At 41.4% G+C, this 23,473-nt stretch overlaps 1 protein-coding gene across 2 annotated transcripts in view; it reads left to right on the top strand.

Annotated features, from left to right (window-relative positions):
- The first annotated feature begins 3,916 nt into the window (after window positions 1–3,916).
- The window catches only part of UXS1 (UDP-glucuronate decarboxylase 1), a 65,975-nt gene continuing 46,418 nt past the window's right edge, over window positions 3,917–23,473 (top strand). For both annotated transcript variants that reach the window (XM_065677803.1, XM_065677801.1), the window contains exons 1-4: window positions 3,917–4,161; window positions 17,934–17,961; window positions 20,728–20,776; window positions 22,247–22,290. In XM_065677803.1, coding sequence (XP_065533875.1) covers window positions 4,065–4,161; window positions 17,934–17,961; window positions 20,728–20,776; window positions 22,247–22,290 — 218 coding nt within the window. In that variant the 5' untranslated portion in view covers window positions 3,917–4,064. The remainder of the gene's footprint in view (window positions 4,162–17,933; window positions 17,962–20,727; window positions 20,777–22,246; window positions 22,291–23,473) is intronic.

Here is a 23,473-nt window from a genome sequence, read left to right as displayed (position 1 = left end):
ATCTTCATACTATGCTTTGACACCTGCTTGTTCGTTTGTTCACATTCACTGTGTGATCTGTCTCTTAATTTGTATGTTTTCAAGGCCTGGGATTGTCTCAATTGTGCATTCGTATAATAGGACAGTTGTGATCCAGTTGTATTTGAAACTGTTTATTGCCATCACCATCCAAATAATAAATAGTAACTGTCTGAGGCACTTAGCAGCTTTCTTTTTCTTTTGAGATGCTAATATTAAAATAACTGACTCTGCTCCCAGAACTGCATGTTCTCTTTTCATTAGTATTATAAAACAAAACACACAATCCTTCAAAATTCTAACTTTCCCTGAAAAGAAACACTGCTACTTTTAACTCACTTTGTCTGAGTTCCCTTTCCTCATGACGATCTGTCCTGAAAAGTAGAATTAACAACAACAACAACAACAAAGATCCACATTCCAATGTTTTTAGAACATTTTTAGTATCTGTGCATATGTGCATACATGAATGCCCTTAGTTTTTCAAGATTAGCTAGGGCTCTGTATGACTGAGTTGCTGTGCCTAGGCAGCACAAAAGTGTTAATCCACAGAATCACCTGTAGATTTACTAAAGGGGAAGGGTATCAGAACAGTTCCTCCCAGGTAAGTATCACTAGCTGTAAAGTGCAGGAGGAGTGGCCAGTGAATGGAGGAAGGGCATGTGTGCAACTCTTGGCTACATCCAAACTTAACTAACTTAAGAGACGAAAGTTACAAGAGATGATAGTAATGGTAATGGCCTGGTTTTACTTTTGCATTTTTTTCAGTGCTTTTCAACTCATTTCCTTCTTTCATACACAGCAGCTGTCTCTGGTCGGGTCTCAGTGCTCAGGGTCTACAGTCTCCCATATAATACAGTGGAGCGTCATCTCTTGCGGAAACATGAGTGGGACAGAAAGATAAGATCTTCCCTGTATTTTTCCACTTGCAGAAAAGTCTTGCTCATGCAGCATCAGGTTGAATTCATGCAAGTTGTGGCACTTGTTTGTTTGGGGATTTTTTCCCTGCTCTGGAACAACAGCTGGGTAGTTGCGTGGTTCCAATATGGTATCAAGGAAAAGTACACTGCAAGGGCGCTGTGAATTCTAAGTTTATACTGGTTGTTCAGGTAGATACACCTGCATATTCATGTTTTTAATCATTAAAAATAGTCATTAAAAATATCCATAATTTAAAAACTCCCATCTTTTTACAGGCTGTGGTTCAGTGAAAAAAAAAATCAAAATGATCTCATAAAGCACTTTGAGAACTAAAGATGAAAACTGTAGTACAAGAAACAGGGTATATTGCCTGCAAACTAGCCCAGAGAGGATTGCATTAGCTGAGGTCACACTATCAGTCTGATTAAGATAATGACCTGAAAGCAGACAGATGTTAGCTTTCTGATCTACAGCACACTCATAAAAGCACTCAAAACTGTATCATTCCTCAGTCTTTCTCTTGGCACGTTTAGCAGCTACTACATACCAGAACCTCTGCTCTTGGTGCCATACCATAAGGTTGTGAATGTGACCAGATGTATCTTGAAATGCGTCCCTGCTGTTGGCCATCATGTGGCAACATAGTACTTATAAGATACCTACCTACAGTTATAGTTCAGATATAATGGGGGACTTACACTTACCCCCCATTAAGTTAAATCGGATAGGTTCTGTCTCACTTGGAGAGATACATTAACACAGATGGCCCCAGTGTCATGCATGACAAAGAGCTGGCCCTGCAGAAAGCATGGTCAGGCTGCCTCCCACAGGGTTCGAGTCTTCACCCTGAAGTTCCATATAGCGTCCTGCTCCTTTGCTCTCATCTTCATGGATTACAGCCTGTGTCAACAAGTTTCTGTAGCAAAATTGGCCTCAACACTCAGCATGGTGCCAAGCAAGGTGCCTTACGTGGGCAACTTGATAGAGTCATGGATTGTGCAGCCTAGCTTAGGGCAGGGCAACTGTTAAAAGTGTCTTGCCTACCCCTAAAGGCTTGTGGAATTAGTACTGTGCATGCAGATACCAGTATGGAAAATCCTAACTGAAAACAATGGGAGTTAGAGGTGCAAGGTGGGAATAATACTCTTGTAATACTGTCTAGCTTTCCTGTGATTCTGTTCAGCTATAGATTTTCGATGGCTAAATTTACTCCTTCTGTAAAAACTCAGTACTATCTGAGTGATTACTACACAGACAAATTTGGTGCTAAATTGTGTTTTAGATGGTGATATGTTTATTCCCGTTTCTCCACATAGCTACAAGCAGTGGAATTAACAGGCAAGTAAAGTATATCAGATACAAAGCAGAGGAAACAAAAGTCAAGAGGAAAGGAGTGGCCTCATAATCAAAGCACAGGGTTAAGAGTGAGGAAACTTTAATTCTTAAGGCTTCCTGAATAATGTCACCTCACCTCGCTGGGCCACAGGGGGATATTCTTAATCACTCTGAACAGCACCTTCCTGCACTTACCCTTCTGAGACTCACACATTTGACTGACTTTACTCCTCCTAATAAGGGTGGGTTAACTCTTATCAACTGGATGAGTCTCTGTTTGGCCAAGGTCATAGTTTCTGTGGTGTAAACAAGCTGTGTTTCTATACTGAAATTAAATTATTGAATCTAGTCATTAAATTCAGGAACACTTGTTCTTGCAGTCTTCTCCAGTGGGAGATGAGTGTGAGAAAGAATACCCCTTTGAAATTGTGTGAAAGCCATACGACTCAGGGGGAAGGTTGGGTTGTGGAAAAAAGATCTCTCTTCAGATTAAGTGGGTGTATTTTTCTGGCAAAGGAACATACTTTGGCACGTGAGCAAGGTGTCTACCGTTCCAGGCAAATATGAATCTGCAGTTTGCAACAGGCCACAGCGACTTTGGGTGGAATTTGCAGTAGAAATTTAAATAAAGTAACTGCAATCTTGTTATCCTAAACAGAGGCAAATTAATGAACTTGGGGGGGGGGGGGGGGGGAGAATCTCCAATTCTTCATCATTTCAAATTCAAGATTTTCATTTCATTAGGGCCACACAGATGATTATGGGTCTGGAGCACCTCTTATGAGGAGAGGCTGCAGGAGCTGGGCCTGTTTAGTCTAGAGAAGAGAAGAGAAGACTGAAAGGGGATCTCATTAATGCAAATAAATATCTCAAAGGTGGGTGCCAGGAGGCTGGTGCCCAGTGACACGACAAGGAGAAAATGCCATCAACTAAAACACAAGAAGTGTGAGGGAGGACTTCTTTGCATTGAGGATAGCAGAGCACTGGAACAGGCGGACAAGGGGCGTTGTGGAGTCTCCCTCTTTGGAGACATTTAAAACCCACCTGGATATATTCCTGTGTAACCTGCTCTAGGTAGTCTGCCGTTGGGGGGGGGTCGGACTGGATGATCTGCAGAGGTCTCTTTCAACCCTAACGATTATAAAGTAATTTGAATGTAACTGCAATCTTGTTATACTAAACACAGGCAAATTCATGGAACTTTAGTGGACAAAATAACCCGGTTCAGGTATCACGGCAAAGAACAGCGTGCGGCATGGAAAGCACATTTAGGACGGGGCAAATTGAGCTTTCAACATAGCGAGCACACAAGGTGACACCGTGACACACACTGTACCCACGCGTGTGCCCCTCTCTGCGTCTCCATCCCGGTAGGCCACCACCCTGGGAGTGGCGAGCACGCCGGGAGGCAACAGGTGACCAAGCTCCCCCAAGCACCCTGAAAGACGACGCCAGGGTTAGGGAGAGGCTTCCCGTCCCTCGGACACGCTCTGTGGGAGGGGGCCTTTAGCCCAAACCCCAGCAACACAGGCACACAGGCTCCCTAACACCCCAATCCGCCCCGCTCACCGCCACCCCCTGCGCCTCACACCGCCACCCGCTATCACCCCGCGCATGCGCCGTCGGCCGCATCCACGGGAGGAGGAGAAACGGAGAGCGGGTGGACGAGCGGGCGCTGTTGCGCCTGCGCGGGTGGTTCCCGGGCAGCCCGGGCCGGGAGAGCCGAGCCGAGCCAGAGCGGTGGGTGGCCGCCCGCGTGCGCGCGAGCCCGGTGGCGCGTCCGGCGGGGCATGGTGAGCAAGGGGCCGGTGCTGCGCCTGTTGACCGCCATCAACCGCAGGAGGATGAAGCTGCTCATGGGGCTCGCCTTCGTCGCCTATGTCGCATGTGAGTGAGCACCGGGGATTGGGGACGGGTATGGCCCCGCCAGTCGTTGCCCACTGGCCGGGTACCCTCGGCTCCCCGTGCCCTCCGCCTCTCGCGGGGAAGAGGAGGAGGAGGAGGCGGTGGTTCTCCGTTGAATTGCCCGGTTGCGAGGCGCCGCCGCGTGGCTGCTCTGACCCCGGCGGGGAAGGGGGCTCCCCGCGCCCCGGCTACCGGCTCCCTTCCTCCCGCCGCCTCCCCGCCCTGCTGAAACTTCCCCGAGTGCGGCGGGCAGCCGGCTAGGCCGTGGCGGAGGGCGCCCGGGTCGGCCGGGCACCCTGCCAGGCATCTTTCCCCGGCTCGACGGCTTTTGAGGGGAAGACCTACATACCCCTCCTGCCCCCTCGGCGGCCGTTGCGGGAAGCAGTGCTTTGGCGCTGCGGGCGGCCTCGTCCGGCTTCCCCTCTGTGCCCCGTGGGCAGGGACTGCCGGGGCCCGCCGGCGCCTCGCGGCAGGCAGCCTCCCTTCGGGCCGAGCCCCGGGCGGTGAGGCCGGGGGGAGCCGTGTCAGGGAGACGTGGCTCAAGGAGTCAGTGTTTCCGCAGCCGCTCCTCAGAGCTCTCGTAGCCCGCGTTAATCGTAACCAGGTAGCTGCGTGAGGTGAGCCGGCGAGGAAGTTTTCCAGGGCAGGCCTCGTGTCTAGTTATTGCAAAGGAAAAAAGATACCCTTCGGTGTCCTTTGGGGGCTAAATAAATAGTGGTTTGTTTTGTTTATTAGCTCAGCACGTAGCTGGAGTCTTAAGAGGCTGGAGAGAGGCACAAAGGTGTTTGGGAAGAGCTCAGAATAACCACTGACAGGGATGTTTACTACTTCAATTATTAGGTATGAGTCAGATGGAGGCTATGATTTATAATGCCATTCTGTCACCTCTCTTCCCTTTCTTGTCCAGGTTTTTGTGTTAACATTTTTTCATGTTTAGTTTATGTTACCCTGTCTTATTTTTAGGCTTGGATAGATTTTATGTAGATGGCACATCATGAGGGAGGATCTTAGATGCTTTGTCAGCTTAGCTAGGGACAAGTGATTCTCTTGATGCTTCACAACACATGTAGGTGAGCTAGCTTAGGTGATGGGTGCGTGCATCAGATTTAGGATCCTCCCTTTGCATTTGGGAGGTACAGCTGAAGTAATTGGCAGAAGGGGTGGTGTTTCCTACCCCACAAACACAACATAGGAATTCCCTTTACTACCATATGTTACTGCATTTGCAGGACCTCATTACTAGGTACTGCTGTTACCATTGAAGTTGTGTGCCAGCTCTGACTCTTAGGACAGTTTGTCCAGGTGACTTCAGGTTTCATGTGTACTGAAGCAGGGACAGCTTAATGTATGTTCTTATTTTGAACAGTTTTGCTGTTTTGCCAAAAATAATACTTAATTTTGAAAATAAAGTTAATAGGCTGCTGTGGAAATACGGGAATTGAGTGGCAATTGACATAGTCATTAGGACCTGCCTATTTATTAGATTCTGTGGACAGTAGTTGGTGCTTGCTTTCTAGCTTTATGAGTAAAAGTTAGCCTTAAGAAAGAAAGGAAAAAAAGCCATGTGATTTTTGTTGTCTGGGCTGTAAGTCATAGAAGTCTTCTCACTGCTTGTTCCTGGTTGTTCTTTGGGATTCAGAAAAAAAAATAGAGGAGAGGGACTGCAGAGCAATGTAGCAAAAAGTAGCTTGAAAAGGGAATAGGTTGGTGTCTGATGTGAGTAAGGCTTTTGCAAATCTAATGTGTCAGATTGCTGTGCTTTTCAATCTTTTGATTAGTGGGCAAAAGTAATGAAATCATTAGTTATGGCTCTGGCATCTTCAATATGATATGCTAGCAGATGCTGATGATATAATAGATTCTAGAGAGACTGGTTTGTTTTCTGTGGAAGAGATTATGATCCCATCCCCCTATCCTAAAAGTGTGCTCCTTGCAATATTACTGAATCATCACTGTGCTCTGGTTGCAGTCAGATAATGCCAGACTAAAATAGCACATCATCTGAGAAAACTGAGCTGCTGGTGTAGGTGTATGTGCTGGCACTTCTTACATTCCTTCTATCTCAAATACTCTCCAAGTGACTAAGTGTTTTTAGGCTGTGCACCTTCTTTCCATGAATTTCCATTCAGTGTTAGTGCAGGGGGAATTGGGTTTGGAGTACATTATGTTACAGGGAATGAAATAGTTGGCAAGTACATTACTTCTTTATGAACTAGAAGACAGGACTTTTTTGATAGTGCCGTTTTGTCAGATTGTCTGTGAAACCCTGAGAGGATGTTGAGGGAGTATCTTTTTAGAAAAAGTGTTTTATTTCATAAGAAGCTTCTGCCTTTGAATACAGATTTGTTACAAATGTGCCTAAAGAACCTCTCTGTGAGAGTCTGCAAACTACAGGAAGAGCTTACAGGCAGTTGAAAGGCTCTCAGCTGTTTCACTCTTAAGACTCCTTGAGTGGCTCTCTTGGTAGTTTCACAGTGCGAGGTGTTGGATGGCCAGGCTAGTTTAGGTATCCCTGCTTCACATCCCCCATTTCCCACCAGCATCCAGTATGTACAAGGACTTAAATTTATGTGATACATAAAGGAACTGATGTGGACTAAGGTTGTAATTTAGGTTATAACCATTTGACAGTGTAGGCATTCAGAAAGCTGTTTTGGTGTGTCTGAGGAGGTGATGCAGTGGTGAAATGGTCAGCTGTAAGTGCTGTTGGCAACACTGCTGTCATGTGCTTTGCAGATCTACAGTGTTAGCCTCTCACCTAAGGACTCTTGTTGACTTGGGTTAAAGTACCACCCTGACATGTGGTGCGCAGTCAGGTTCATGGTAAAGATGCTTTAGAACTCTTTTTACGGATTTACTGGTTTCTCTAGTGGCGGTGGGAGTAAGAAGGATCCTTACTTTACATCTGGGTTTGAGATAAAGTAATATTTCTTATTTAAGTATTATTATTACTAATAATATTTACTTAATTATTAAGTAAAAAAATTGTTCACTTGAACCTGTGTACTGTGCATAATTTGTGTGTATAAAAAGAGAACTCAAAATGAGCATTTTTATGCAGGAGACAGTTAAAAGCTGTTGTAACTTAAGCAATTATTTACTGGCAAAATTGAAGTGAACAGAGTTTATCTGTAGGCCCTGAGTGAAAGGGGTGATTTTGTTCCCCATCACCCAAATCAATGAGTCTAGAGATAATACAGCTAGCAAGCTGTCTGAATTGCTCTGAATCTAGTGTGGTAGAATGCTACTTTATTTTCCTCAGAATGAGCTTGGTTGATTCACTTGCATTGCTATGTCCTTCTGTGGACATCACATAGGTGTACTGTGCCACCTATACTGGGAAGCCCTGGCCAAAGGTTGAATTTTTGTTGCACTTTTTAAAGGGACAGTCTTCTGCCACAGCTTTTTTTCGGATTTAACCACCAGCAAGATACTGCAGGAGTGCTAGTGCTATAAAAGGGAGGTAGGGGTTATATGGAGATGGATTGAAACAAATCCTTTCAGTCGTGGGCTAGCACTTGCATCATCTGGAAGCCGTTGTGAAACCACAGCTTAAGAAAGTGAGGTGATTATAAATACAAGTAAAGTAGATTTAATTGATTTTTGTTGTCTGTAGAGAGAAATGTGGACATATCATAACAGCAATCAATTAAATAGATATTGCTAAAAAAATCAGTGTCACTGCAGTATGAGTAATGTAGATACAGGCTGAAAGTTTTGTTTTTAAAAGCCCACCTGTTTTTGGGTGGGTATAATAGACACCTTAAACTCATTCTCTTTGACGATTTAAATGTTTATTCAGCTTTATATGGGTATGCTGAGATGCTTCAGTGCAGCTGTCATTGTAGAATCAGGACTTTATTGAAGTTGGAAATAACACTGTAAAATCTTGTAGCTGGGATTTAAAAGCCAGAGCTCATCAATCTGCATAGTTTGCTTTAATCTTGATGCTACTGTAAATAATCTACTGATGTCCTGGTATAACAAAGGAGTTGCATGTTCATGAAAATAAAGAGCTGGTAAAGTAGAACAGTTCTCTTCGCCCATATGTAGACCCCAGCATAGAACCATTGAATGGTTTTGGTTGGAAAGGACCTTAAGCTCAACTAGTTCCAGCCCATCTGCCATGGGCAGGGATACCCTCTACTAGATGAGGTTGCTCAAAGCCCTATCCAACCTGGCCTTGAAACACTGCCAGCGATGGAACGTTTACCACTTGTTTGGGCAACCTGTTCCAGTGTCTCACTACCCTCACAGTAAAGAACTTCTTCCTTATATCTAACCTGAACTTCCCCTCTTTAAGTTTTAACCCACTACCCCTTGTCCTATCACTGCAGTCCCTGATGAGGAGTCCTTCCCGAGCATCCTTGTAGGCCCCCTTCAGATACTGGAAGGCTGCTATGAGGTCTCCACACAGCCTTCTCTTCTCCAGCCTGAACAGCCACAATTTTCTCATCCTGTCTTTGTATGGGAGGTACTCCAGCCCCCTGATCATCCCTGTGGCCTCCTCTGGACTTGCTCTTTTTATGTTGAGGACACCAAAACTGTACGCAGTACTCCAGGTGGGGAGTAGAGGGGCAGGATCACCTCCTTCGACCTGCTGGTCACGCTTCTTTTGATGCAGCCCAGGATACAGTTGGCTTTCTGGGCTGCAAACACACACTGAAGCCAGCTCTTGTTCAGTTTCTCATCAACCAATACCCCCAAGACCGCCTCCTCAGGGCTGCTCTGAATCTCTTCTCTGCCCAGCCTGTAGCTGTGCCTGGGATTTCCCCAACCCAGGTGTAGGACCTTGCACTTGGCTTGATTAAACTTCATAAGGTTGGCATCAGCCTACCTCACAAGTATGTCAAGGTCCCTCTGGATGGCATCCCTTCCCTCCAGTATGTTGACAGCACCACACAGCTTGGTGTCATTGGCAAACTTGCTGAGGATGCACTCAATCCCACTGTCCATGTGTCCATGTGACAAAGATGTTGAATAGGATTGGTCCCAAGACTGACCCGTTAGGGACACTGTTTGTCACTGGCCTCCACATTGACATGGAGCCATTGACTGCAACTGTTTGTGGGCAGCCATGCAGCCAATTCTTTCATCCACTGAGAGGTCTCTCCATCAAGTACATGTGTCTCCAGTTTGGAGACAAGGGTGTCACGTGGGACAGTGTCAAAAGCTTTGCACAAGTCCAGGTAGATGATGTCAGCTGCTCTTCCTCTATCCATCAGTTCTGTAGTCCCATCATAGAAGGCCACCAAATTAGTCAGGCGTGATTTGCCCTTAGTAAAGCCATGCTGGCTGTCACCAATCGCCTCATTTTTCATAGTTCTCTGGAAGTATGTCAGTAGTCTTGTTCCTTTTCCAAGGCAAGAAAGAAGGAATAATAGGGTGTTGTCATGAGATCTGGGATTAAGACCTTGGTACCTTGTTATGATAAACTGCAGCACAGCTACTGAAACAACTTAAAATGTCAAAATAATGTGAGGGAAATACATCCTGCAGTGTACTGGCTTAACCTATCCCAGCATTATTGGTTTCCATGGCTTTTATCCTTTGTTTTACAAGGTTAGCCATTTGTTTTTGTCAAATTTCCATCAGGTAGGAACAATGTAATGTGTTCTTCTCAGAATGTGTAGGTGTGAATAAGCTTTTCAGTTTGAATCTTACCAGCCCCTTGCATGTTGCTTGTCTTGCATGTGCTCAAAGGCTAAATGCTACTTAAAGTTGTGTTCTAATAAGCTTTTACTTTCACTTTGCATAATAGAAAAATAAATGCAAATTTGGTCCTGTCCTATTGATTCAGGCTAGCTGTCTGAAAGTTATTCAGCGCTGTTGTGGAGGATACCAGAAATCTGTCTCCCGCAGCTGCTTTCCAACTTGACAGAAGGATTGACTGACCATGGAAGAGTCAGAAGTGGTCTGATGTGGCATCAGGCTTGCCTGCTTTTTGTGTCAGCATGCCATGGATTCTCCATGAAAAAAAAAGCCAAACCGGAAACATTTGCTTGCTGGCTTCATGTCTTGCAGAGCTGCTTTTCATCTGTGGCTTTATGCATATAGGCTTGCTGTCTTCAACAGCTTCCAGTTCTCTGCTTGTCAGACTTCCAACTTGCCATAGCCTTGTAGCTTATGAAAATTTGTTCAAGATTCAGTTGAGTTTGTTAGGAATAGATGGACTCCAGCTCCGCTTTGCTAGCGATTTCCACCCTTACAGTTCCCAGCTTATCTCCATTTAATATTTGTCTTTGGTATTTGTCTTTAATATTTTATATCCACTTAGTATTTGTATTCTCTGTTGCATGTGCAGGAGCTGGTGCTTTCATCATTCTACTCAAGGACAAAAAGACTCTTAGAGCCTTCATCTTCTCTCCCTTCTGTTTTTACAAAGTGGGAAAAGTTTCTACATTTCTATTGCTGTTGCTTTTCTGTAAAAAAAAAAAAAAAAAAAAAAAAGGAGTCCAACTAACTCTAGCGAAGTAGAGTTTAGTTACAGCTGGTGGTTTTGAACTTCTCATTTGTGGATCCTAGGGAGAGAAAAGTGGATTGCATTCTGGGTTTTTTTTTGTGTTGTAAATACTGGATTGTTTTGTTTTGTTTATAGTAATTAACAATTGGAGTACATTACTTGAATGTGGCAAAATACGATGAATAGAAAAAAATGGATGAGTAGTGGCAAAGGATGATGTGCTAAAGATGACACGTGAAGGAGTAGAAACACTGAACAGCGAACTGGAAAAAATACTTAACAGTAGATTTGGAAAAAATTTGCCATTTGGGAAAAGAAGAACAGAATTCAATCATGAAGTGATGATGCTGTCTGAAATTTTAGAGTAAGTATTCATGATTAGCTTCCCATCCAGTATGAAGCTCCATTAACTCTTGTAAAGAAAGCAAATTTGCATAATGTTATATCTCACAGCTGTAGGAGTGTACCAGTTTTCCAAAGCTTAAATGTTCCTTCTTCAGAGAAGGTACAAAAGTATCCTGGTAACTATACTGCTTCTGCTTTGCTAGGTGATGACTAGCTGAGGGATTGACATAGAGTGATGTTCTCCAAGTTGAAGAGAGAGCATCTTCCCCTTCAGAAAACCATGTATCCTGGTGTCTAGGGTACTTTCCATGTAGGAAAAGCTACAGTTCCTATCTGTTCTTTTTGATTTGGAGCAGACACTTCACTTTTGAAGACATCAGTTCAGGAAATACAACAGGAAGAACTGCTTGCCATACAGAAATCTATATAGACATAGCAAAGGAGTAGATTGGGGTTTTTTTTTAATATTCAAATTATTTACATTCCCCAAAGGCATAATCATAAGCTTCACCCAGGAAGGTGACAGTCTGTAATGTAAAGTTATGATTAGTAGTTGTATGTTTTTATGTCCACTAATATTGCAACATGTTGTCATTAGTATAATAATTTTCTACAGCAAATTAACAAATTACTGGAAGTACAGATAGGATACAATTGAGGTGGGATTTTTTTATTATTATGGAATCTAGACTATAAAATGCAGTTTGAAATGCATTGGCCAAGTCATAGAATGGATTGGATTCTAAGGGACCTTTAATGATCGTCTAGTTCCAGTGCCCTGCCGTGGACAGGGACATCTTTCATTAGATGAGGTTGCTCCTTGAACGCTCCCAGGGATGCGGAATCGACAACTTCCCTGGGCAATCTGTGCCATGTCTCACCACCCTCATAGTAAAGAATTGCTTTCTTGTATCTAATTTAAGTCTGCTGTCTTTCAACATCGTTATTCCTTGTTCTATCCCTACAGGCCCTGGTAAGGAGTTTCTCTTTCTTGTTCTTATAAACCCCTTTTAAGTACTGAAAGGCTCCAATAAGGTCTCCTCAGAGTCTTGTCTTCTCCAGGCTGAACAACCCCAACTCTCAGCCTGTCTCCGTAGCAGAGATGATCCAGCCATCTGACCATCTTTGTGGCCCCCCTTTGGACGCACTGCAGCAGGTCCGTATTCTTGTACTGGGTTCCTCAGAGCTGAGCACAGTTCTGCAGGTAGGGTCTCATGAGAGTGGAGTGTTAGAATCGCTTCCCTTGGCCAGGTGGCCATGCTTCTGTTGATACAGCTGAGGCTGTGGTTGGCTTTCTAGGCTATAAGCTCACATTGCAACGTTGTGTTTAATTTTAACTCCACCAGTACCTCTAGCTCCTTCTCTGCAGGGTGCCCACAGTCCATTTTTAACCTAGTCTTGTGTTGATATGATTGCCCTTATCCAGGTGCAGAATCTTGTGCTTGGCCTTGTTGAACTTCATGAGGTTCATATTTGCCCACTCAGCTCAGTATCATCTGCAAACTTACTGAGGGTGTACTTAATCCCACTGAGTCATTAATAAAGATACTGAACAGTACCAGTCATGGACCCCTGAGGGATACCACTTATGACTGATCTGCCTTTGGATATTGAACCGCTGACTGCAACTGTTTGCATGCAGCCACTCAGCTAATTCCTTACCCAATTTAGCAACAAGGATGTTGTTTAGGAAATAATAGCTTCTTAAAGAAAACTGGATTTTTTTCTTTACATTAATTACAGATCTGATTGAGATCTGCAAATCAAATTAAGACTTTAATGCATCTGTAGTAATAAGCATTCTGAGTTCCCTTCGCCTACTTTTCTTTTGTCAAGTTTTCCTCTGGTGACAAGAAGCTTATTTCTGCTAGGAGACTGAAGCTGCTGAGTGACAGTGGAGAGTCAGATTTAAGGAAAAAGCCCTGTTTTGGATGATATTGCATCTCTCTGAAATAGGAAGTTTGGCTGAAGCAATTCGCTTTGAACATTCAGAGCTTACAATTTTGATGTAGAAATTCAGGTTACCAACTGCATTTCAGTTCATGCTGTTTCTGTTGATAGTGAGCTTTGTTTGAAATTAGTGTCATCTTGTATTCTTTTTATTCTTATGATCAGCGGGGTAAGGAGGGTGATACAAGAAAAAAATCCTGTGTTTTCAGCTACATCTACTTAAACAAAAATTTGTATAAACATTTCTTTAACTGAGTGTCTTGAAAATGCAAACAACAAAGCCATTGGGAAAGAAAATTAGTTTGAAAGTGCATTGTTTTTTGGTACAGTTGTATTTCAATGGGCATCATGAGCTCTTTTCAAAACACCTGTTTTAAAATGTATGTGATGCTGAAACTAATATTTTCACTAATAATTTCAGATCATGACTATTTATTACTGTCGCTGCCATAAAGTCTGTGACTTTATCTTAATGTCATTTAAAGATTCCTAGAGAAAAAGACTTATCCTTTGAGATTCTTTTTTTCTCTGCCTTCAGATTGCGATAGTGTTATTTTTCTGGTTCCCCAGCCTGTTGTGGATTACTTAATTAGAGCATGCAAGGTTCTCAGAGTAGTAATCTGTGTTTTATAGAAAACTATGCAGTATTATTGCAGATTACAGACTCAAAAGACATCCAGGTAAAAACATACATCTTGTCCTTGTATTCTGAAGAGGAATAACTCTTGCCTGCTATTAAGTGCAGCTGGTCAGAGCTAAAGGTCTGGCTATGACAGATAGGAAGCGTCCATTTAATAGTGCATCCTCAACAGCAAACTGCTTGGGATTTCTGTTGTACCTTTTTGAGTACGATTTAACAGATTGGGGGTCAGTGTTTGGGTTCTTTTTTTAGACTTCATGTAGGCAGGGTTGACTTGTGTCCAAAGGATAACTCTTGGGATATTCCTTTCCTGAAAACAGCTTATCATTGTACGGCTCTGCATCCAGCATGATCTCAGAAAGGGTCTTCTCTAGAAAAACTGAACAGACCTTTCTGTTTCTAGGAATATAAATGTATTCATTAGAAAGAAATCCATTCATCACCTGGCTGTGACTGACCGGCTCTTGTTTAGGGTTGTTTTAAGAAGTCTTGGAAGTCTTCAACAATTCTGCTGTAAGGTTGTGCTTGCCAAATAGTTACAATTTTATCTCTCAGAGGCTGGTGGGGAAAGAAAACAAGCAACAAACCAAACAAAAAAGAGGATTGGGGTTTTCTGAAAACCATGGGTGATTAATGTTAGTTGGCAAAATGTAAATACTTCTTTAATAGCAATACTTTGATTAAGGCTGTAAGAAATAAATCTCCTCTTCTAAAAGTACAGCTCTTTATCGCTTCATCCAAGGCATGTCATTCTTCTCTGGAAGCTGTCACTTTAAAGTGTAACATCTGTGGGAGTGATTAATGTCTCTGTATCTTCACTGTACTTGCAATTAATCCTTGCAAAAATGCTACAATAAAAGTGATTACTTCCATTCTTGTATGGAAGGGATACAGAGGGGGGGAAAAAAAACAACCCAGAACATAGAGTCAAAATGGGACTATACCTTTTCCTACAGGTCGTTAAACCAGGCTTTCGTGTGTCTTAAAACAACCCAGATAATTCTGATATCTAATGGCAATTTACCACTGCCTTAAGCAGTCATTGGGTAACGTTTACAAATAGTCTTTGAGAGAATAAGCAGAACCTCTGTTTCTTCTCTCTTGTTAGGTGAGTGTCTTAATTGTTTTGTTACAGGTCATGCTTCTGCCTCTCTAGTCGCCATAAATCATGGATTCTTCCGTTGCAGTAGATGGCAGGAAGACTCTCTGCCCAGGAATGCTCTCTAGTTGAATGAGTAGAAAGTTCTTCATGGACTATGTGCTGTGTGTGGCCGTGGAAGATGAGGGTGTTAAATCTCTACTGCTTGAGAACTGGCATAGGGCTGTTATCCTGGACGAATAGCTCTTGTTTACAACTCTTGCTTAGAGTTGGAATTTTTTTAAAATTGTATTTATTTGTTTGTTTTGTTTGAGACTGGCTTTTGCAGTGAGGTGCTCAGTTATGTTAGTGTTTGCTCAAACTGGGTCAGGGTTTTCAGGTCAGATTTAGGCTTGTAATTCTCCTGCTTGTGGATTTGGGCCCACTTGCTTTAATGTGTTTACATCATTCTTGCCTGAATGTCACAGTGACCTTGGCATAACCTTTAGGGCAAGGAAGTGACAAATGAAGGAAATCCTCTTTAAGCCATAGAGTCATCATACTGCTGGTTCTGCAGCTGTGTAAGCCCATTATATAAACAATTGTGATGTGCATTTAGGGAAAAAAAAAGCCCAACAAAGCAAACCAACAAAGAATTACACCTTGCCTTAGGGCAAGGTGTGAAACCTTGCCTTATCCCTTCAACCTTGACATAGGCTGTATGTGAACACAAAATTATATTAGAGATTCTCCTTAGCATTGTGCATTCAGAATCCTTTGTGAGGGCAGTATGTTCAAGAGAGTTTCTGCAGCATCTCTGCATGTGAGAGAGACTTTGGGGTTCTTCGGATCCCTCCATGTGGTATTTCCAATGTACTTCATTTTGCAGTTTCAGTCTTTTTTTGCAATGGTACAAAAATATGCTTCCTGGAAGCTTAATGGAAGGTCATTTACTCCTGTAGAACTGGAATATCAAGCTCAGTGTTTCTGGAAGTACACAGATGCCTTTCTGACCTCCCCTTCCCTGCTGTGGACACTAGGCACACACAATTAACCTGGTTTCTTTAGGAAGCCAGTTTCTTGTATGAGATGTAGCTGCACTGTCTTTGCAATAAAACTGTCAGGATGGTATTTGTGGTGCAGCTGACAACCCATTTTTCATCGATTCCTGTTTCACCACCTAAGCCCAGATGTTTCCTGCCACCGTGTAAACAGTACAGTGCTATTTGTAGGGGTTTCTGCAGCCCTGAAAAACAACTGATTTTAAGGGTAGCTGAGTAATGTTTAACTTGAGAATTCTGTACCTGTAGTTGCCAGGTGGTCGTCATTGCCTGGAAAAGAAAAAAAAAAAAAGATTTCCATTAATGTTACCAGAAATAATTCCAAAATCCTGCCTGGATGGTAAAAACCTTGAATTCAGTTCAGTGCTCAACATTGTATCCTTTCTTCCCAAAGAATTTATTTTATCTATTTAACATAAAATCCACAGTGTTCTTTAAATTCAGTTGGATTTTATTGATCATCTGGTCTAACATAAAGCTTCCTTATCTTGTCCCAGAAGATAACAGAAGTTTTATGATACACCCACAAATACCACAGTGCCCTCCTACAGCTTGTTTAATAGTCTGCCATGGGTTCATTTAAGTTACTCTTTGAATAACTCAGTAGTGAAAGACAGTTCAGTAGCTTTGCCATCCCCTAAAGAGTGGGGCAGTGACTACATTACTGCATAGTCGCTTGTCTTCCCTGGGTATGTTTCCTTTCTTGTCTTGCCTGGGAGATGCCAGTGGCTGTAGCAGCATTTTTGTTGTTCTCTTGTTTCTGTAACACCTCATCTGTCTGCTTGAGATCAATAATAATCATGAAAAGGGTATGTGCAAAGCCTGAATCTAGGCACGGAATCTTCATTAGCTGCTAGCTGAGACTACTAAGCTACTCATCCTCCTTAAGACTCAGGGTACTTGGGATCTTTAGGCTGGGCCGTATCTCTTAAAAAGCAATTACAGAATGATTTTTCTGGAGATATTTGGGGCATATTTCCTGTATCAGTTACTGATGCATAGTCCCTTATGTAACTGTTCCATATTAACCTTGTTCATCTTCACAGTCTGAAGTTGTCAACTCTGTAGTGTAGTAGCCTCATTTGTCTTATTTTTCCACTTTAAACCATGTTCTGTGTCCTAGTTGAAAGTTAAAAGGAAAATCAGTGTTCTGATGGTCTGTGTAATCACTTAACTCCTAAACAGTTTCAAAATATTTTTTTTCTAGTAGAAAATAAATTACAGAATCAGAGAATACCAGATTGGAAGGGACCTCAAGGATCATCTGTTCCAACATTTCCAGGCAAAGTGTGACCTAGACTAGATGTTCTAGCACCCATTCAGCTGAATCTTAAAAGTGTCTACATGGATCTTATAAGTATCCAGAATTGGGCAGATGAAGTTTTTTATGAAGACACATAAACCAATGATACATGTTTGCTGCTTAAAATTTTATACTGCAGTTTGTCTTCCTTAGCATTCTTTTTCTATGCAAGCAGTTTAATAAGTGAGCTTATCTTACTTATTGAGGTATTTGGTTATATTGCTTAGGTACCTTTTGAGTCTGCATCACGATATATACATATTTAGAGAGAGAATGCATATGCACACAAACCTTTGCTGCATTTAGTGCAGGACTCTTGTGGCACGTCTTGAGACTGGTTCAGCTATTGCCTGTAGCGTGCAGTCATTTACTCTTGTCAGTCTGTAGTTTCTAGCTTGTGTAGTTCAGGTCTATGGGACTCTTTTCTTGCTCTTACCAGTTTTTGGGTTTGTGGGGTTTTTTGTTTTTTGGTTTTTTTTTTCAATAGCCCTAATAAACAAGTTCAAAGTTCTGGTTTGTTTAATCTGTGTGCAATGGCAAGTTGTATTTCAGAGAAGTCTTGTGTGTTTTGTGTGCGTAATATACTGTGCAGATAATGATCAGAGAAGTGTATCTACTGTTTTACTGTGGTCAGATAATTCCAGGTGTGTACTAGAATAGTCTAGTTATTTTTGTATTTAATTATTGTATGTTACTACGATTTTATAATCTCATGTAATTTCATCAGAATTCCTCCTATACTCTTAAACTGTATTCTAGTCACTTCATATCTGTACATATATATCAAACTTGCTTAGATAATTTGTGATTAGCATGCTTAATATTGTTTTAAATTCCTTCTAATGGTGATAGAAAAAAACAACCTCATGTATTGTTTTATGATATTCTAATGTTCTTTCTCTTCTTATTTCCAGCTGTATGGGGAAATTTTGTCAATATGAGGTAATGTATGTCACTTTTGTATTGTATTTCCTTGTCTGAAAAAAAAAACCCAAACTAACTTACCTTTCCCATCAATACATATCACTGTGTATCAAATAGGGAAAACAGAACAGCAGCTCACAGTGTTGTTTGGAAGGTTGCTAAGCAGGTGATACCATTTTTATCAGGTGTTCAGTCTCAAAAAGGGCTTGTATATCTGCTGCAAGTATTGACCAGGATCTTACTCGCACTTCAGCATCTGCCTTTCTTTACACAAATTCATCTTCTGATCTTTCAATTTTTCAGACAAGGTGGTTGTCATAGCTGGGCCACATAGGTTTGGATTCTGCTTTTCCTCAGTACGGATCTGGCCATGTCTCAGTGACAATACAGGTTTAAATATTAAACAGCAGCAGATCCTCTGCTGCTTGTTATAACTGTGTTTCTGTATCTAGATTTAGAAATGTGGTTTTGAGGGTTTTTCCTCCTCCACAGTTAATTGGGAAAGAATCTGATAGTTTAACTGATGAAAAGCAAAAAATATTCTGAACTGTCCCCTAGAATTTTGCCTTTAGAAATAGAAGGGCATAACGTGTGCATGCAAACCATGCAGATTTTCACAGCATTTCTTTTTGCATGCAACTGTTTGTCTTCTGGGAAAATTCATCAGGAAGGCACAACTAAAAAGAAAGTGAAGAGAAAATTGGGACAGTCTGTTCCCTACAATGAAGTCTTTGTGCATAGAGGACAAAATATTTCATGACGTTGTTTTGCTGGTGAAGGGTTTTGCTAATGTGTTGTCATGCTTAGCAGCACAGAGTAAAGAAAGTTTGAAGCAAAGGAAGAAAAATAATGAGTTTTCTGCGAGTTCTGATTCACCCAGGACAGCTTACCCTGGAATCTGTTCCTGTCCCAAGCTGTCCACCTTACTCCTCTTGGAGTTTCCCACCCTTGCTACAGAGTGTGTTCAGCTGTTACACAAACAGCTGTTGAGCTGCTGCAGCTCACAGATGGAGGTATCATTTAGATTAAGTGCGTTACTGTGACCAGCAAGCTATGGCAGCTTAACATCTGTTATGTGAGCAGCTGAGCACATCCAAAGGAAGGATGAGAAACTTGGAGAGGAGTTTGGGCAGTGTGTTCATTCCCTCATAAGCTGTCCTTCCAAATCCTGCCATTAGCTGTATCTTATCTCTTGTTTGAGATGCTCCGTATAGAGCTATCAAGGGGGAAAACTTTGTTTCTGAAAGTCTGATGTTGATTCTAAGCCAATAAGATTGTTAGGAGGAAGAAAGAGCTTATGAAAAACTAGACTGCAGAGTGCCAGTCCTTAAGTTCCCAGGATTTGTGAATAAACAATAGTAGGAACCATTTCTGAGGAGACTTTTTAATATTCTGCGGGGTTTTCCAAATTCTTTGCTCATTTAACAGAGAGGAATGTCTCTATTCCACAGGTTGTTCACATAGCTTCTTGTAAAGTTCTGTTACTTGGGAAAACCTTTTCAAAATTCACAGGAATTATTTCATATTGTTTCCTTGTAGTATACTATATAAACTGGAAGGATTTTGTTTGCCACTATTACAGTCAATTACAATTCGTTTTGAAGAGAGAGTTCCGGATCTGTATGTTTTAGTGTAGGAATTTACTGCACTCTACTGATACAACAAGGTGAATCTGTTCAATAAGGGTTTTGCCACAGCAGTAGACTGAACTGACTTTCTAGTAAGAGAGCTTTACAGAGGAATATGAAGGGAATCATTGCTGTAACTTCTACTAGTATGGCATATATATATATATATCTGCTGAACAAAGGATCTTCTGTTTCCCTAGGTGTAATGACTTCAGATCCCGAGTAAAGGAGCTCTGTTTTATTTGAAAGAGCTCCATTTTATGTTGGATACCGTTAAATCCTCTAGTATGCAAAAACTTACTTCTGAAAGAGAAATAATTCCCCTTTCAGAAGGTTTATAAAAAGAAGGCAAATTGAAGGAAAATTGTGTAGATTAGATATAAGAGGTAAAATTTAAAAACATATATATTCTACACTTTTAGAAGTTAAAGAATGAACAGAACTAGTAGAGGTAATTTATACAATAAAGTAATAAGACCATAAAGATTTGTGCAAAACACCAACTTCTTGAGACGGTGCCCTGTTTTCACCTTCATCCTTTGCTTCATTTCAAGTGGGTAACATTTGTGTGAGAAGTCAGTATTGCCCATCAGATGGTCACTTAGGACAAGTTTTAGGTTAGGTTTTTTTTTTTTTTTTTTTTTTTTTTTTTTTTTTTTTTCCTTGGGTTTGGAAAAGTTCAAATTCAAAGCTAGATACATATGCCCTTCTCTCTTTTTGATTGATACTACGGGTACAGTTGTGGCCTTAAGGGAAAATGTTTTGTTAGCATACTTGTAGCATACAGTAAACAGAGATCCTCAAACAGGCATCTTAGGCATTTGCATAGTAAAGCTGCACTCAAAAACACTTCTGCTGACCATACTTTAGCGCAATGATTAGACGCTTTTCTACAGTTAATTTTCTCTGTTAAATGAATGTCAATTTTATTACTCTTTCCTGTGGCTTTTGTTCAGCTTCTGCCGAACTCGGTGACAAGACCAGTTGATTTCAGTGGATACTGGGACATCTGATTCATTTGCTCTGTATGTCGTTGAAATAATACTAGCTGGGGATGCTCTGAAGATACTGTTTTAGCAGGAAAAGCGTGATGCAAGTGCAGTGGAACAACTGTTGCTTAGGTGTGGATTATGGTTTTTTCTTTTCTTGCCAACAGGTCTCTTCAAGAAAACGGGGATCAAAAGGTGGAAAGTAAAATAGAGGAGGTTAGTTTGCTAATAGTTGCAGTCTGTCTTGTTCTGAGGACCCATTTCACTTATGTTTTTTAGTATTTAGCCCTATTTCATTACTCTCAATTCCACTAAAACCATTCAAAGCACTGGATTTGTGCCTGGTCACAAGTTTAACTGTCCTTCACAAAGGTGGAGTCTAACAGAGATCTGTAAGGGTTTTTTGTTTTATCTTTTCCCCTCTAAATCTTTCTTGAAAGTAATAGCTCTACCATCCCATTTGCTGCAGAGGTTGTGGCAGAGTTACCCTGAGAACTGCTTTTTGTTACAGAGTGAAGGATATATGCAGGTTCTTACCTCTGTCACCCTTACAAAATGTTAAGTGTATATATGTTTCAGTAGAAATTCAAAACCTTCCAAAAATGCTTTGTTCTTAACAATAAACAAAGGTAGTGGTGTCTGTGGTCCGGGATGGTGTGCAGTAGGAATGCTTTAAGCACAAGTCCTGCAGTTTCTGGTGTGGATATGTATTGAACACACTGGTGGTACTGTACTTCTGTACCCATACCTCTGAATTTCCATTTCAGCCTCGGTTTGTTGTGAAATACCAAGAATGTGTACAACAGATCTTTATCCAAATGTTTTTAGACTTCCAGTCTAATAACAGTAAAACCAATAATTTAATGATACAAAAGTCTTTGAGGTCTGTACAATTTCCAGTGGTAACTCTGTGATAGTGTATGGTGACAGAGTTTTAGTGAACTTAAAAATGAGTTCAGGGACTTGTTGAAATCTGGCACAACTGTTAGAAATTTGGGTCCTCTGATAAAATACCTGAAACATGCAGACTTCAGTGATTCTCTCTTTCAAAACAGTGAAAATGCAAGCAGAAGTCTTGGTAGGTGAATTATGTTTTCTAACAAAACTTTCACTATTTTTTAAAAGCTTTATAAATGCCCTCAAATTATGATGTAAAGCATATCTTGGGTTTTTTTAACATGGTGTTTCTTTAAATTCATGTACCATGTTCTGAGCGAATTGTGTGCCTTTGCACTGGAGCTAATGCCTCTGTTGTAGTCTTAGGTATGTGTTTCTACTGTCTATTTAAATAGTTGAGGTTTTACTGATTGTCCTGTTGTGCTGTTGCTCAATATAAATTGTCTTTGACAACCTCAGACAAGTCACTTGCGACTTCACTTTGCCAAATAGAAATTATAACATTGGGTATTTTTATCACCAAGGCTATGGTACTCAGCCTTGAAGTGTTTTGAGTGGTAAGGGATTTCACATTGTAATGGGTGATATGTTTTTTGGTGAAAAAGGTTTGAGGATTTTTTGACATAAAGAATACCTTAAGATGCAAGTTTCTTGGAGTATCTTTAATGAAACTCTTCATAGGAGACTGTTTACCATGTTTTTTGCTCAAAAATAACTTCCTATATGCATGTTTTGTGAAATGAATCTAGTTCTATTCTTCAAAGATTAAAAGTTATTCCTTTATTTCAGGTTGTTGCACCTCTAAGGGAGAAAATCAAAGATCTAGAAAAAAGGTATGTCTTGCTAAATTTGGGAAGCAGTTGAAAAGCACAGTCTCTGCTGTGTAGTGGTCAATTCTGTAGTTCTAGGCTTGAGAAATGTTTTGTGTATACCCTCAGTACCCTTGAATTTTTATCATATCTGGGTGAGGATGGGACCTTGAATGCTGTAAAACATTAATACATTAAGGTATTCAGGTTGATTAATCCTTCTAAAGTAAACCAGGAGTGCTGGATTTTTGTGATGTTCAAATCACTTGGAGGAATTTGCTAGTTTGTGTCCAAGCTGGTGAACAGATTAGTTGGAACAGAGCATGGTTTAGAAAGTCTAACACAGGTGTGTGCTAAAACATATTGGTTTCAACTTTGAGACTGAAAATACATTTTTCCACTTTTCCCACCCCTTTTTTCAGTTACCATAGTTCAGCTAATGTACAGATCTGCTTGTGAATCTTTGTGCATGTGATTTCGATGAGTCTGACTGACTTGCTCCTCTCAGGATTTGTGGGTGAACATGTTACTGTGGATTAAACTAGATGATGCAATTGAGGGAAAGCAGACAGCCTTTTGATGAGCTGCAGATACTGAATATCTGCTGTAGTTACACACACACCTTAAATTGATGTAGTTGCTTAAAAATAAAAGTCTAAGCCTGCTCCATTTCTCCCTCGCTGCTTGTGTCCTCCCTGCGACATGGTTTCCTCACTTTTATGCCAGCAGAATCGTGTGAGTGCTGATAGTAAGCTAGATGGGAAAACCAGACATTTCAGTCTTTTTTTGTTTTAGCTCCCTTCCCAGCCTGGTTACCTTTCCACCAGATCAGTTCTCCCATCTGAGTGTCCTCGTGGGCAAGTGCTTTTCATTACAGAATAAGCTCTGGAATAGGGGTGGGAATTTTCCATACTGGCAAGGACACTTGCTTTTGACAGTGATGCTTTCACAGGTGGCACTGTTGATGTCCCAGGCAAACAGCTAGCCAACAAAGCCACAGTACAAAGAGCTGAGTTTGGACTTATCCAGGCAATATCAGTAAGCTTGGATGATTATGTATGCCATACTGGTGGTTGTATGTTGACCCAGCGGATAGGGGGGCAAAATCCTATTGCTGTTGGTCAGAGGTATGCTCAATGCCCACAGTGTTTTGAGTTTTGTTTATCAATGAGCAGTTGCCCCTCCTCCTCCCACCTCCTGTGCTATA

This window comes from Lathamus discolor, chromosome 4, assembly GCF_037157495.1.
Source record: "Lathamus discolor isolate bLatDis1 chromosome 4, bLatDis1.hap1, whole genome shotgun sequence".
In the NCBI taxonomy this organism is placed as follows: Eukaryota; Metazoa; Chordata; class Aves; order Psittaciformes; family Psittacidae; genus Lathamus; species Lathamus discolor.
This window is presented reverse-complemented; position numbering and strand designations above follow the sequence as displayed.